Raw genomic sequence first — 12329 nt, 5'->3', positions numbered from 1 at the left:
AGTGTCCAGGCAGAACAATCGGGGTGGAGACGGAGGCCGTTTAGGGCTTTAAAGGTCAGCACCAACACTTTGAATTGTGCTCGGAAATACACTGGGAGCCAATGTAGGTCTTTCAAGACTGGTGTTATGTGGTCTCAGCGGCCGCTCCCAGTCACCAGTCTAGCTGCCGCATTCTGGTTTAGATGTAGTTTCCGGGTCACCTTCAAAGGTAGCCCCACATAGAGCGCATTGCAGTAATCTAAGTGAGAGATAACTAGAGCATGCACTACTCTGGCGAGACAGTCCGCGGGCAGGTAGGGTCTCAGCCTGCGTACTAGATGGAGCTGGTAGACAGCTGCCCTGGACACAGAATTAACCTGAGCCTTCATGGACAGCTGTGAGTCCAAAATGACTCCCAGGCCGTGCACCTGGTCCTTCAGGGGCACAGTTACCCCATTCAGGACTAGGGAGTCCTCTACACCTGCCCGCCTCCTGTCCCCCAAGAATAGTACTTCTGTCTTGTCAGGATTCAACCTCAATCTGTTAGTCGCCATCCATCCTCCAACTGCCTCCAGACACTCACACAGGACCTTCACCGCCTTCACTGGTTCTGATTTAAACGAGAGGTGGAGCTGGGTATCATCCGCATACTGATGAACACCCAGCCCAAACCCCCTGATGATCTCTCCCAGTGGCTGCATGTAGATGTTGAAAAGCATGGGGGAGATGACAGAACCCTGAGGCACCCCACAAGTGAGAGCCCAGGGGTCTGAACATTCATCCCCCACCTATATATATATATCTCCTTTCCTGTTCACTTGTACTTTAATAACCAAAGCAACATCTACACACACACACACACACACACACACCAAAAAAAAATTGTGTTTCCCCCCTACCCATCACTGTAAAATAATGTTGCTGATATATAAAAAACTGCTTCCATACGAAGATTTTTAAATAAGCGCTATTTACTATCATCAGCATGATAAGTGAAAAAGTGACAGCCAGGATCCCAAGGGCCATTCATGATGTACCACATGGACATTTACTTAACATACTTTCCACTGTAGTAACAGTGCCTTACAACAAAACAAAACAAAACAAAACAACAGCATACCTTTCTGACAAACCACCTCTTACTTTCTCTCCCACCTGCCCACCAACCCCAAATATTATGGGACCATCCAAAGTGGCGCTGCATGCAATGCAAACAGTGGGGTTCTGGCATTCAAGTTGGAACCCCTTCTGATCAAGGTGTGGAAGAGAGGGAGAAGGACAATTTAACTCAATGGCATCACACTGGTTCTGTTCAGGTGAAACTCAAACCAGGGCTCAGGAACATCTAGCTGCCCAGGTATGCCAAAAAAGCTTGGGAACAGGAGGGTTCAAAAGAGTAGCCAGGCTTAAACAAGGCCAGTTATGCAATTCCAACTCAAACAGAGGGGAGGCAGAGTCTGTGTGAGTCATAGGGTAACTCAGGAATGACTTGTCTGGCTGCCATGCTTTGGAATTTCATGCAATGGGAGGCTGGTCTAGTCCCATTGCCGATGAAATTATTCCAGCAGGCCTTTGACTCATAATGTAGTCTTGGCCGCTGCAAAATAGGTGCATTTTATCTTCCTTGTTTAATGTTTTCACTTTGCATATTATTGTGCTTTATTTTATTTGCATTTCATTGCTTTTGGCCACCTTGAGCACCATTTGAAACATGTCAACCAACCAAAGGACTTCATCTGTTTAAAGGACACTGTCTCAGGCTTGAAATAAGCCTCAAGGCTTTCTGAGGCTTAGGGAAAAATAAAAATAAAATAAAATAAAATATATGAAGGACTGTTGTTCCAAAAGAAAAGCTCCCCAAACACACAAGCATGTGTGTGCTACTATGACATCACATTTTTTCTTCTCAGAACTATTGGGCATACCTAACAACCTCCACTAGCTGGAAGAAGTCAGTACAGGGAAGGCATTAGACAAGTGTGATCTTACAGAGGACTAAAGAAAAAAAGAAAAAAAGGGAGAACTTAAGCTGCTGTAAGACTGGAGGAGATGAAACTTATCCATCCTTAAAGAAATCAGCCCTGAGTGCTCACTGGAAGGACAGATCCTGAAGTTGAGGCTCCAGTACTTTGGCCACCTCATGAGAAGAAAAGACTCCCTAGAAAAGACCCTGATGTTGGGAAAGATGGAGGGCACAAGGAGAAGGGGACGACAGAGGATGAGATGGTTGGACAGTGTTCTTGAAGCGACTAGCATGAGTTTGGCCAAACTGCGGGAGGCAGTGAAAGATAGGCGTGCCTGGCGTGCTCTGGTCCATGGGGTCACGAAAAGTCGGACACGACTGAACGACTGAACAACAACAACCATAAATTGCTCCCATTTATCTGTCCCCTTTATAAAGCATAAGAGATCACACCATACATCTTTATGTTTCCAACCTCAAGGCTCAGTTCAGATCTGAGGTCAAGAACAGTCTTTTCTTCCCTGCAATATTCTTCCTCTCTTTATTTATCGTTTTAGGAAGCAGTCAAAGGCTTCTGTCCTAACCTTATGTACCTGGGAGCACGCCCTACTGAACTCAATGTGATTCGTTTCTGATTAATATGCGTAGGATCACAATATACAGTTGCAAACCTATATGCCCTTACTGGGAAACTGGTAGCTGAGATTTCCTATTCTTGTTTTTATCATCCTATTACTACCCCTACCAAATATTTTGGAATGGTATTTGTCCCTCTGCCTGTTTTCTATGCATTTTGGACATTTCTTAATGAAATTTTTGCATGATGGTTTCTTAGATCAAGGAGCAGGTATGGGCACTATTGGATTCCATTTTCAATCAAGATGGCAGACCGAACTTTTCAACACTGCACTGAGTTTTTGCTTTCTCAGCGTTCTGGAGCAATGCTGGGCACAAGGCTGCTAGTTTCTCACCTTTTATCCTACTAATGCACTCAGGACAGTGTACATGTCCTGACACGCCCCCCCTCCCCATTTCTCATAACAACCTTATGATGAAGATTAGGGCAAGATGGGTTTCATGAATGAGTGAGTAACTAGCATTCTAGTTTCTGTATTTGCAGACAACATTTGGGAAAATAATCTGTGGATCTGATTACTCTAACTTGCTGTCTAAGACAATACAGCGCAGTTAACAGATATATCATATGGGTCTTTGGCTGATTTGTTTTGGGGCAAAGTGATTTCATTTCTAACCTGTATTTCAAAAACAGCATCGTTTCTTGAAATAGGTACATTATAGTCCCTGATAATAGCTTGGCACCTCACTTGTGGGTCGAACTGCCTTAAACTTTATTCTATAAAGTGTAATATCGATATCGCAATATACCTCACGTATATTTAACACCAGAAGGTTCAGTCAGCCACTTTTACTCTATTAAAGCACATTTACATGAGTTTGTTATTGACATCTCAAGTCAGAAGAGCATGAGGCTCTTAATCTCAGGGTCATGGGTTCGAGCCCCACGTTGGGCAAGAAGATTCCTTCATTGCAGGAGGTTGGACTAGATGACCCTTATGGTCCCTTCCAACTCTACAATTTTATTATTATACATAAAAATGTATTTCCTATTCTCCACCCCCCTCCAGAAATTAGTTTTAGCTTGCTATTTTCTTTTGCAGTCTGAAAAGCATATAATTGCAGATGGCATTTTATCCTTTTTGTCTGAAATTCATAGTTCGGGCTGCCCAGATTAAAGTTCACCAAAACAACGTCACTCTTAATTTTCAATGAGGCACTTTAAATTTCCATGACTTAACACAACCTGAGCAGTGGATGGAAAGGGGGTGGCGGGGGTGGGGTGGGGAACTCAACCTTCTGACAAGGTTGTTAAATACTAAATGCCATCCTCCCCTAGACTACTGTTTCATAAATTAAGCATACAATGTTCTTGTCTTGAAATGTAACGAAATGCCAAATTCCGAATAAGTGTCCTTAAAAGCTGTGCTTTTAGCTGACATACAATAAAAACATTCTGCCCCGCTGAAGGCAATGAATACAGATTCCTGTAGCTAATGAGCAGGAAAAAAGAAAACAGCAGCTGTGCCCTATTACCTGCATGAAGCCAGATTTGAGCCAGAGTCATCCAAGGATGAAGAGGACCTTGCTTTGGAGCACTGCTCTGCAAAGACGAGGCAACTTCAGACAGTGCCTGCTCCACTCTAGAGGCTGCTATCGACGTTGCATGGATCGAACCTGCGGAAATAATAGAAATAGGTTGCATTAGTAGAAAGAAAGAGAAAGCCTGGATTTCAGCTGCTTGCTGTTCTTCATTTTAACTCTGTACATGTAAAGGTGTTGCGAAACCTTAAAACATCTACGTATGACAGGCTCCCCCTTCCCCGATTATAAGGATGTTAGTGTTAGTGAACCTGCATCAAAAGCCTATTATATTACTAGCGGAAATGACAGGTGAGATTGGAGCAGCCACTCGTGAAACACAAAGCTTTCGACTATCGACAGCAGGTATACAAGTTCCACGAACACACATACAAGCTCGAAGACTCAAAGAGGTTTGGGGATGACGCTTATATGATGTAACTCTTACTACTTACTCTTCACTGCTAGTTATCACTGAACACCCCCCCTCCCTGGAGGGGTAATTAGAATACTATTTTAAGGATAATAATAGAGAGACTAAAATAACCTAAGAAATGCAGAATGATCTCAACATTTCCCTGAACAGAAACCAATTAAGCTGCAAAGACTATAAAGTTCACTTAATCACCAATATTAGCAGCTGGGGAAGTGAACAGAAGCAGTACTTCGTCCAAAATGGAGTTGATAAATCTAGGGGGGGGGGGAATCTAACCAACAGATTATTCTTTTCCTTGCTATTTTACTATATGTTACGCTTTATTGCTTTTAGCCAATTTCTATTTGATATGCATGTACAAATAAACAAGCAGCTCCTGCCATAATGCTAGATATCTTCATATATCAGTTTTTCTGTAGTTTCTAAACATGTGAGACACTCACTGCATCTCTCTAACGTGGTACCAATAAAACATGATGTTCAAAGACTTAAATGCACGCTTGACAAAAGCTGAGGTCACCAAAGAATATAAACAAAGAGTGAAGCATCAGAAATGTTTGCGAGGAGAAGCAGAGAGACGAATGCCTTCTTTGTCAAGATACAAATAAATTGGCACACTCATCTAATCACCTTCTATTATTTCCTTGACGGCAATTTTGGAACAGAGCTGCTAAAATGTACCCCAAATAATGTCAGGTGTTTACATTGCAACTTCTTGTTCACACATAAAGTTATCGGCGTCTTAAGTCTGGCAAGAGCTCCTGGGGCTTTAAGACCTGTGTGACAAGCAGAACATAATCGACTGAAACTTTCCCTGGCATGCAGAAAGGGTAAATGTCATCTGCTGAACTGCTTGCCCCACAGAAGCTCCAAAAGGAACAACTTTAAAAGGCTGTCGTTAGATCTCTGGCCACAATGGCTATGTTCTGCCTCCGTTGTCAAGAGTCGGTACAGTTGTACCTTGGTTCTCGAACTTAATCTGTTCCGGGAGTCTGTTCAACTCCCAAAATGGTTTGAAAACCAAGGTGCGGCTTCTGGTTGGCTGCAGGAGCTTCCTGCACTCAATCGGAAGCCGTGTCGGACGTTCGGCTTCCGAAAAACGTTCGCAAACCGGAAGACCCACTTCTGGGTTTGCGGCGTTCGGGAGTCAAAACGTGTGAGTACCAAGGCATTCGAGAACCAAGGTACGACTTTATGCCTCTGAATACCAATTGCTGGAAATCCCAAGTGGGGAGATTGAACTCGAATCTTGCTTATGGGCTTCCCATGGGCATGTGACTGGCCACAGTGAGAACAGGATGCTGCACCAAATGGGCCTTTGGTGTGATCCAGGAGAGCTCTTTTATTTTCTTATGACTGGAAATGCCATGGGCACCACAAATTCAAGATACTACATAAGTAATGACTTCTCATTATTGAAAGGGGGACTGCTATGAGAGGACATTCATACGTTTTGGTAAATATAAATGTGGTGAAGACTAACCAGGTCTCCCCCCAAACCAGCTTTGAAACCTGATTTAGTACATACATTATCCCTGGCATCTAGGATTCTGGCCCCTATAAAGCAGCATTCAATCAAGTGAGCCCCAACTGCAGTGTGAACCAACACAACCCTGATACAGGCTTAGCACCTCAGTGAAAATGAGGCCTATGTGGGAGATTGTAGGGATAAGGCAAACATCTAAGGCCCTCTGTCTAATCTCCATACACACATCTATCACAACAACTGTTCCATTACCTCCCATTTATGTTTTTCTAGTCAATCGCCAACTGGAGATTTTCTGCTATCAACTATGGCTTGCTTGTTTAACTAGAACACCCTTTTCATGGTCAGGGCGTAACTTTTTGAAAATAGCAAGAATCCAATATTCAGCTGTGGCTTCAGCCACCAAATTTGCTGCCTCACTTCTTATTAGACTTCATAGCTATTTGTCTACAACTTCACCCTATATCCGTTCCAGGAGTCATTATAAACTTAACAAAAGTAACTGAGCTAAGATTTCATTCACTAGGATGAACCAGTGCTTTGTTTAAACAGCTTAATTTTATAGTGCTTTATTTCAACAAGGGACACCTGCCACTATTTGAACCACCAACAAAGGAAGCCTGTCATTGTGACAAGATGATTATTAAATTTTCCAGCATTTTTTGCTAGTGTTTACTTTGAGAAGGCCTTTTGTTTCTGAACAGTTGATAAATTGGCTGACTCCAGCACAAAAAAACCCCAAAAGAAGACAATTCTGTATTGCTTTTCTACTTGAACGTGTATGGGAGGGATCCACTTCTTAATATGATGAGCATGTTGCTACTTCCCCTGTGTTTATCTTTAGGATTGCCAAGTGAATGATGAAATGGTAAATACTTGACATAATGCAAATCCTTCAGAGGCTCACCCCTCTCCTTGCTGCAAAATGGAAAGTTGCTTTTCAATCAAATTTCATGAGAACAATGTCTTAATTAAAGGAAAGGAAATGAGCAAAATCATGCAAGGTGAAAACACAACCCGATTTCACATGCACACTCAAAAAAGCAGGTGCCAGAGCATGTAAGAGTGCCAAACCGTGATACATGCAGAGATCTGTATGCCGGTGCGAGTAAAACTCTAGATGAAGAGACAGTACATTCTGTAGGACCAAATAAAACATGTATGTGTACGGTCTAATCTAGGGGTAGCCAAGTTTGTGCCCTTCGGCTGTTTGGAATACAAAGCCCATTAGACCAGTCAGCATCATCAATGGTCTGGGCTGATGGGTGTTACAGTCCACAATATCTGGAGGTAATACCACAATGGCCGTCCCTTGGCTAATCCCACAAGACGGCGGGCAATACCCAATGATAGTCATACTAAGAGTAAGACCATTGACATCAATGGTGTCCACTGATTTCAATGGATCTAGTCTGAGTATGATGAACATTGTATATCACTCTTTATTTTTTTATAAGAATTTATTGACATTTTTACTTATAACAACATACAACCTTAACCACACCTACATTTATACACATACAAAACAAATACAATTACACATCTATTACAAAAATTGCCATGATTTTTCTTCTTAATTAGACATCTCAAAAAAAAAAAAATTTCTTTTTCCAATCTTGACAGTTGACTTCCCCTGCCTTTTCACCTTCGAGTTTATATCCATAATCTACTTTTTAACCTCTTCATTTAAAAAATTAAACTTAATTATATATATAAAGTAAAACATTCATCTTAATCTTCATCTTAATCTTAATCGTCTTAATCTATAAACTTAAACCACTTAAATTGACTTTATTTATACTACATCCTCATCAATCCTCACAAATCGTCCTCATCAAATCTATCTCTTCTGTCCTTTGAACTGCTGCTAATAACATAAAAACTTGAAATATCTCTTTTCATGTTCAAACAAATAATAAAACAAACTATTGTTGACAGTGTTCACCCTCCAATTTCAAAATACCATAACAGATTGCTTTAGATTTTACTTAATACTTCACCCCACACCCCCTCTGTCCATTCTTCTTCTCCTGATGGCATCAGCACTGAACTTCCATGCAACTTCCCTCTCCCAACGTCCACAGATCCAGGCACAGTCCAAAGCTCTCCTTGCCACGAGCTCCGAGGTATCCAACTCTCCCTCTCTCAGCTTCTCCGGTTCTTTGTAGCATTCCTTTTCTTCTTGTAAATACCTTAATTCTCTGTCCCTGGCCCCCGAGCTCACACCTCGGGGACTGGATATAGCAAATCTTGACATCGCCTTGGGACTGCCACCCCCAACAAGCGAATTTCTTCTCCGAAGTAGCTCATTCATTTCTTCCCATCTTTCCATCCATCCTCTCAGCTCTTTGACAAGATTTTCTTCCAAAGTGTCAAAAGTTTTGTTAGCCTCCTCTGTGGGCAGTTGGTTCCATTTCAGACCCCCACACAAGACTTTAACTTTTCTGTAAATTAGTTCCACCTTCAAGGCAGTGAGCCTTTGTTCATCTGTTAGTCCAGAGTTCAATACCAGTTCAAGGACGAAACCCAGCATACTGGCAGAGGAGGAGGAAGTGAGTATCATATTTCTTCTCCTGTCTCTTTGTTCGTCGCCATTTTCCTAAGCTGGAGCGCAAACACCGCAACTTTAAATAGAGATATTTTCCGCTAGTTAGCTTCCCAAGAAAAAAGTTTGCCAGTCTCATGTATCGATTTTAGATACTTTATAACCAGTTCTGTGGCAGCAATCCCTCAAATTGGTTAATTTCTTAGGCTCGAAGGGAGGGAGGCAGGCTGCCTTTCTCCTTCCCCCCGGATCGTTCCAAAAACACGATTTCTGCCAAGATTATTTACTCACGACCACCGGGTTCCTTTAGCTCCATTCTTCACAGGTAGAACTTAGACGCTCACCGCGGGCTTTGCCGCCGCATTTGCATCCCGGTTGGGGCATATCCCCGTAAGCCCGGCTCCGTTGTCCCTTCACCCCCACTCCCCCTTTACAGGGGGGCAGGGGAAGGGTTCGGAGCCTCCGCGGGCGCAGCCGGGGAGCCCAGGGTGCGGGACGCTCTTCCCGCACCCCAACCGGAGCCGCGCGCTGCGGTAGCGCGGCTCCTAACCCCCGGGATGGACAAGGCGCTTCAGACCCGAAGCAGCCTTCGACCACCCGGCGATGGCGTCGCCGCCGGAAGTCGAACATTGTATATCACTCTTTATTAGCAACTGCAATAACTCACCCCCCACTTCCAATATGTTAAAAGGTTCGTCGACGTTTTGCGAAATGGGTGGTATACATTAACGAAGAGGAGCCAGGGGCTTCCATCAACAAAACAAAACTTTCTTTGTTCCATAGGGTTGGTACATGAAACAAGTATCATGCGCTTTTTGCTAATTGATCGTACACTGCCATTAAGTGGCCAAAATCTAAATATAATTTAGAATGATGCCAAGACCACATAAATGGCTAATAAATAACAATACAGTATTAGGCTTAAGAATGCCAATAACATACAGTATCTTAAATAAAAAAGCGCTTTTTTTTTAAGAATAGGTCAACCTTGCTTTATTTTCTTTTAAAATCTTTTTATTACAAGTTCCGCCCCTTATTCCTTCTAGCCAAGAGACTAGAAAATGAACTAACTGATCTGGAGAAATCATAAATATGGTGGATATGGACTTAAGCAATGGATTTTTATAAAGTCAGCCCCTGCTCCCCAGGACCTTTATTTGCAGCCCTCCAGAAATGAATACTGCCTCTTTCATAACAGAACTCTAGTCCTAGCTGAGGGCATTCAGATCTCATAGGACTGCAGCCTCAGGGGTGACTTGAATGGCTAAGGAGCAGCAGCCTTGCTTTGCACAATGTCAAACCTCCATGACGAATGGACACACATTTACATTCTGTGGTGGAGGGAAGGTGTTATTACTAAGCCTTTAGAAGTTTAAAAATAGACCTGTATAGTAAATACTACTTACAAACTGAAAAAAGGGAGAAAAAACCATGAAAGTAAGCATCTGGAGGGTTGCCTTTAAACAACAGATCAAACCACAAATTAAAATCACGAAGGATAACAGCTATAAAACAGAACTCCACATAAAAGCAAAATACACTTCTGATAACCTTCAAACTGCAAGCTCGTTTTCTTGTTTTTCCAAACGACAGTGAACATTTCGAAATAAGGAGTTTAAAATCATAATGAATTTCCGGTAAGAATTTGGAGAAAGTTCTTGTTAAATAAATCCCTTTCATGTCATGTTAACAATCAAACTGAATATGGAAAAACAACAGAGTATACATATTGAAAGCAAGAAAGCTAGAGGGTTTGGACCAATTCTATTCATATGGATTCAATGGGGGAATGAAAGTGCATAAACAACTGCTCTGAGGTCAAATAATTGAGGCTCCTACAAAACTGCCACATAACTATAGTTTTTCCCCCTCACAGACACTGCAGCTCTTGCTGGAGGTAGAAAATTCACAGCCTGCTTTTGTGCTTTCATTTCTGCAGCATCTCATGAGTGGTCCTACATCCCTATGTAAAGCTAAATGTGTTCGCGGCTTCACCAACAACACTCTGTAGAGGCTCTGTTTTAGAAAAGGATATTGTCTATCACACTTCCCCAGCTGTTAGCTAGCATCCAAAGTAATAACCAGTCCTGAATTTTTAAAGCGTTTTTTTTGGGTGGGAAATAAATCCCCAAAAGTTCATATCAGCAGCCGTAAGTGCAGGCAGCACGTGATTCCAACCACTGCAAAATAAATTCTGACACAGATCCACCAGAGACCAGTAGACGAAGACCAAATGACGAAGTACACCTCACAGCAATTTTCTGGCCAGCACCATTTCAGACAGCAAAGACCTTTTTTTCCGTATGCTCCCTCGTGAAGAAACCCCACCTCACTTCAGGTAGTAAACTAACACACCAAAACAGAAAGGTTTAGCACAGCATCCTTTCAGATGCACTACTTTACTGCCTGGCCTGCAGCCCAAAGTAGTAGAATCCAGCTTAGCTATGGCCTCGTTTTCTGTAAGGTGCAGTATGGCTCTTAGGGAGCGGTGATATTTTTTTTAAATGTCCCATTGAAGAACCAGGATCACAGAAAAGCCTCGGCAAAACAAATGGGAGCAGAATTAACATCAATATGAAAGCACAAGTGCTATCCTTTCAAACAGCATCTTGAATAGGATCCAACTACATTGTGACCTGATTAATTTGCACTCCTTTGCTACTTATTTTCTAGCACCTGTCATCCAATTCTGTGCCAGAGACGATTTACTCACTCTACTCCTCCGAAACGAACAGATTAAGCCAATTTACGATAGCAAAAAAACCCAAAAAAACACCACAGTGCAAAAGAATAAAACCTTTCCTGTCCTGAAGCTAGCATCTAGGAATGAAAATTGTTGCCAATTATATTTAATTCTGTCAAATAAAGGTCCTAACATTTAAAAACGAGTTAATTGCATGGATGAGAACAAAATCCAATAAAAAATTAAAAATGTTGCACCTATAGTACAAAAGAAGGAGCCGAGTTCCTACCACTCAAGAATCAGTACAGTACTGACAAATTTGGGGAGTTAAAATGGGAACCCCATCACTTCTTCTTTCTTCTCCTGGCTCACAGCCAAGACATGGAAATATTCCACATCCTGGTACACCCCCAGCGTTAATCCTAGCTCCACAGCACTGCATCGACAATGGGTACCAATCCTTGCGCAACAGACTCTTGGAACAGCTGTGCCACTGACCCATTGCAATATTGCTAAAATTGCCTTATGGCAGCACTTGCTCGGTGCTCTCAGGGAGGCAATGGAGCCCCCTGGTGGTCCCTCGATGTAACATTTCATGAGCCTTCCAAGGGTATTGGATTGAGGAGACTGATTTAAGAGCATGCCCACTTGAAACCATCACTGCTTACTTGAAGAAACATGGAGTATTGCAGCCTAAAACTCTGACAGTTTCAAATGCCCTAATGCTTTTTTTTTTTAAATCATCATCATCATCATCATCATATAATCCAAACAGGTAGGTTGCACTAATACCAAATACCTTGATGTTCAACAACATTTCAGGGCAATAGATGCTTAGCAGTTATGGAGATTATCAGAAGCACAAACAGAGCAAACTAGCACGCCTATCAGAAAGAGGAAATCAGTTTACAGAGTGGCGGTTCGCAGGGCCCAGGAACGAGGTCACAGTATGGATTGGTTGCATAGGGCCAGACAAAGGTATCGGATTTGGGATGAGGGTGAGGAGATTGAGGAGACATAAACAGGTGGAGAGGAGATTCTGTTCTTGAGAGAGGTGAAGATGTGGAGGAATCAGAAGCT

At 42.4% G+C, this 12329-nt stretch overlaps 1 protein-coding gene across 5 annotated transcripts in view; it reads right to left on the bottom strand.

Moving 5' to 3' along the window:
- The window catches only part of TTC7B (tetratricopeptide repeat domain 7B), a 102874-nt gene that overhangs the window by 20536 nt on the left and 70009 nt on the right, over positions 1-12329 (bottom strand). For 2 of the 5 annotated variants that reach the window (XM_033141195.1, XM_033141205.1), the window contains 2 exons: positions 12160-12327; positions 4055-4195 (listed from right to left, as the gene is read on the bottom strand). In XM_033141195.1, the coding sequence (XP_032997086.1) occupies positions 4055-4195; positions 12160-12327 (309 nt within the window). Of the gene's footprint in view, positions 1-4054; positions 4196-9816; positions 10024-12159; positions 12328-12329 lie in introns of those variants that run through there. The other 3 variants (XM_033141214.1, XM_033141221.1, XM_033141232.1) reach the window with 2 other exon arrangements.

Source organism: Lacerta agilis, chromosome 1, assembly GCF_009819535.1.
Source record: "Lacerta agilis isolate rLacAgi1 chromosome 1, rLacAgi1.pri, whole genome shotgun sequence".
NCBI classification, from domain to species: domain Eukaryota; kingdom Metazoa; phylum Chordata; class Lepidosauria; order Squamata; family Lacertidae; genus Lacerta; species Lacerta agilis.
Note: the sequence above shows the minus strand (reverse complement) of the source record. Positions and strands in the feature narration are given on the sequence as shown.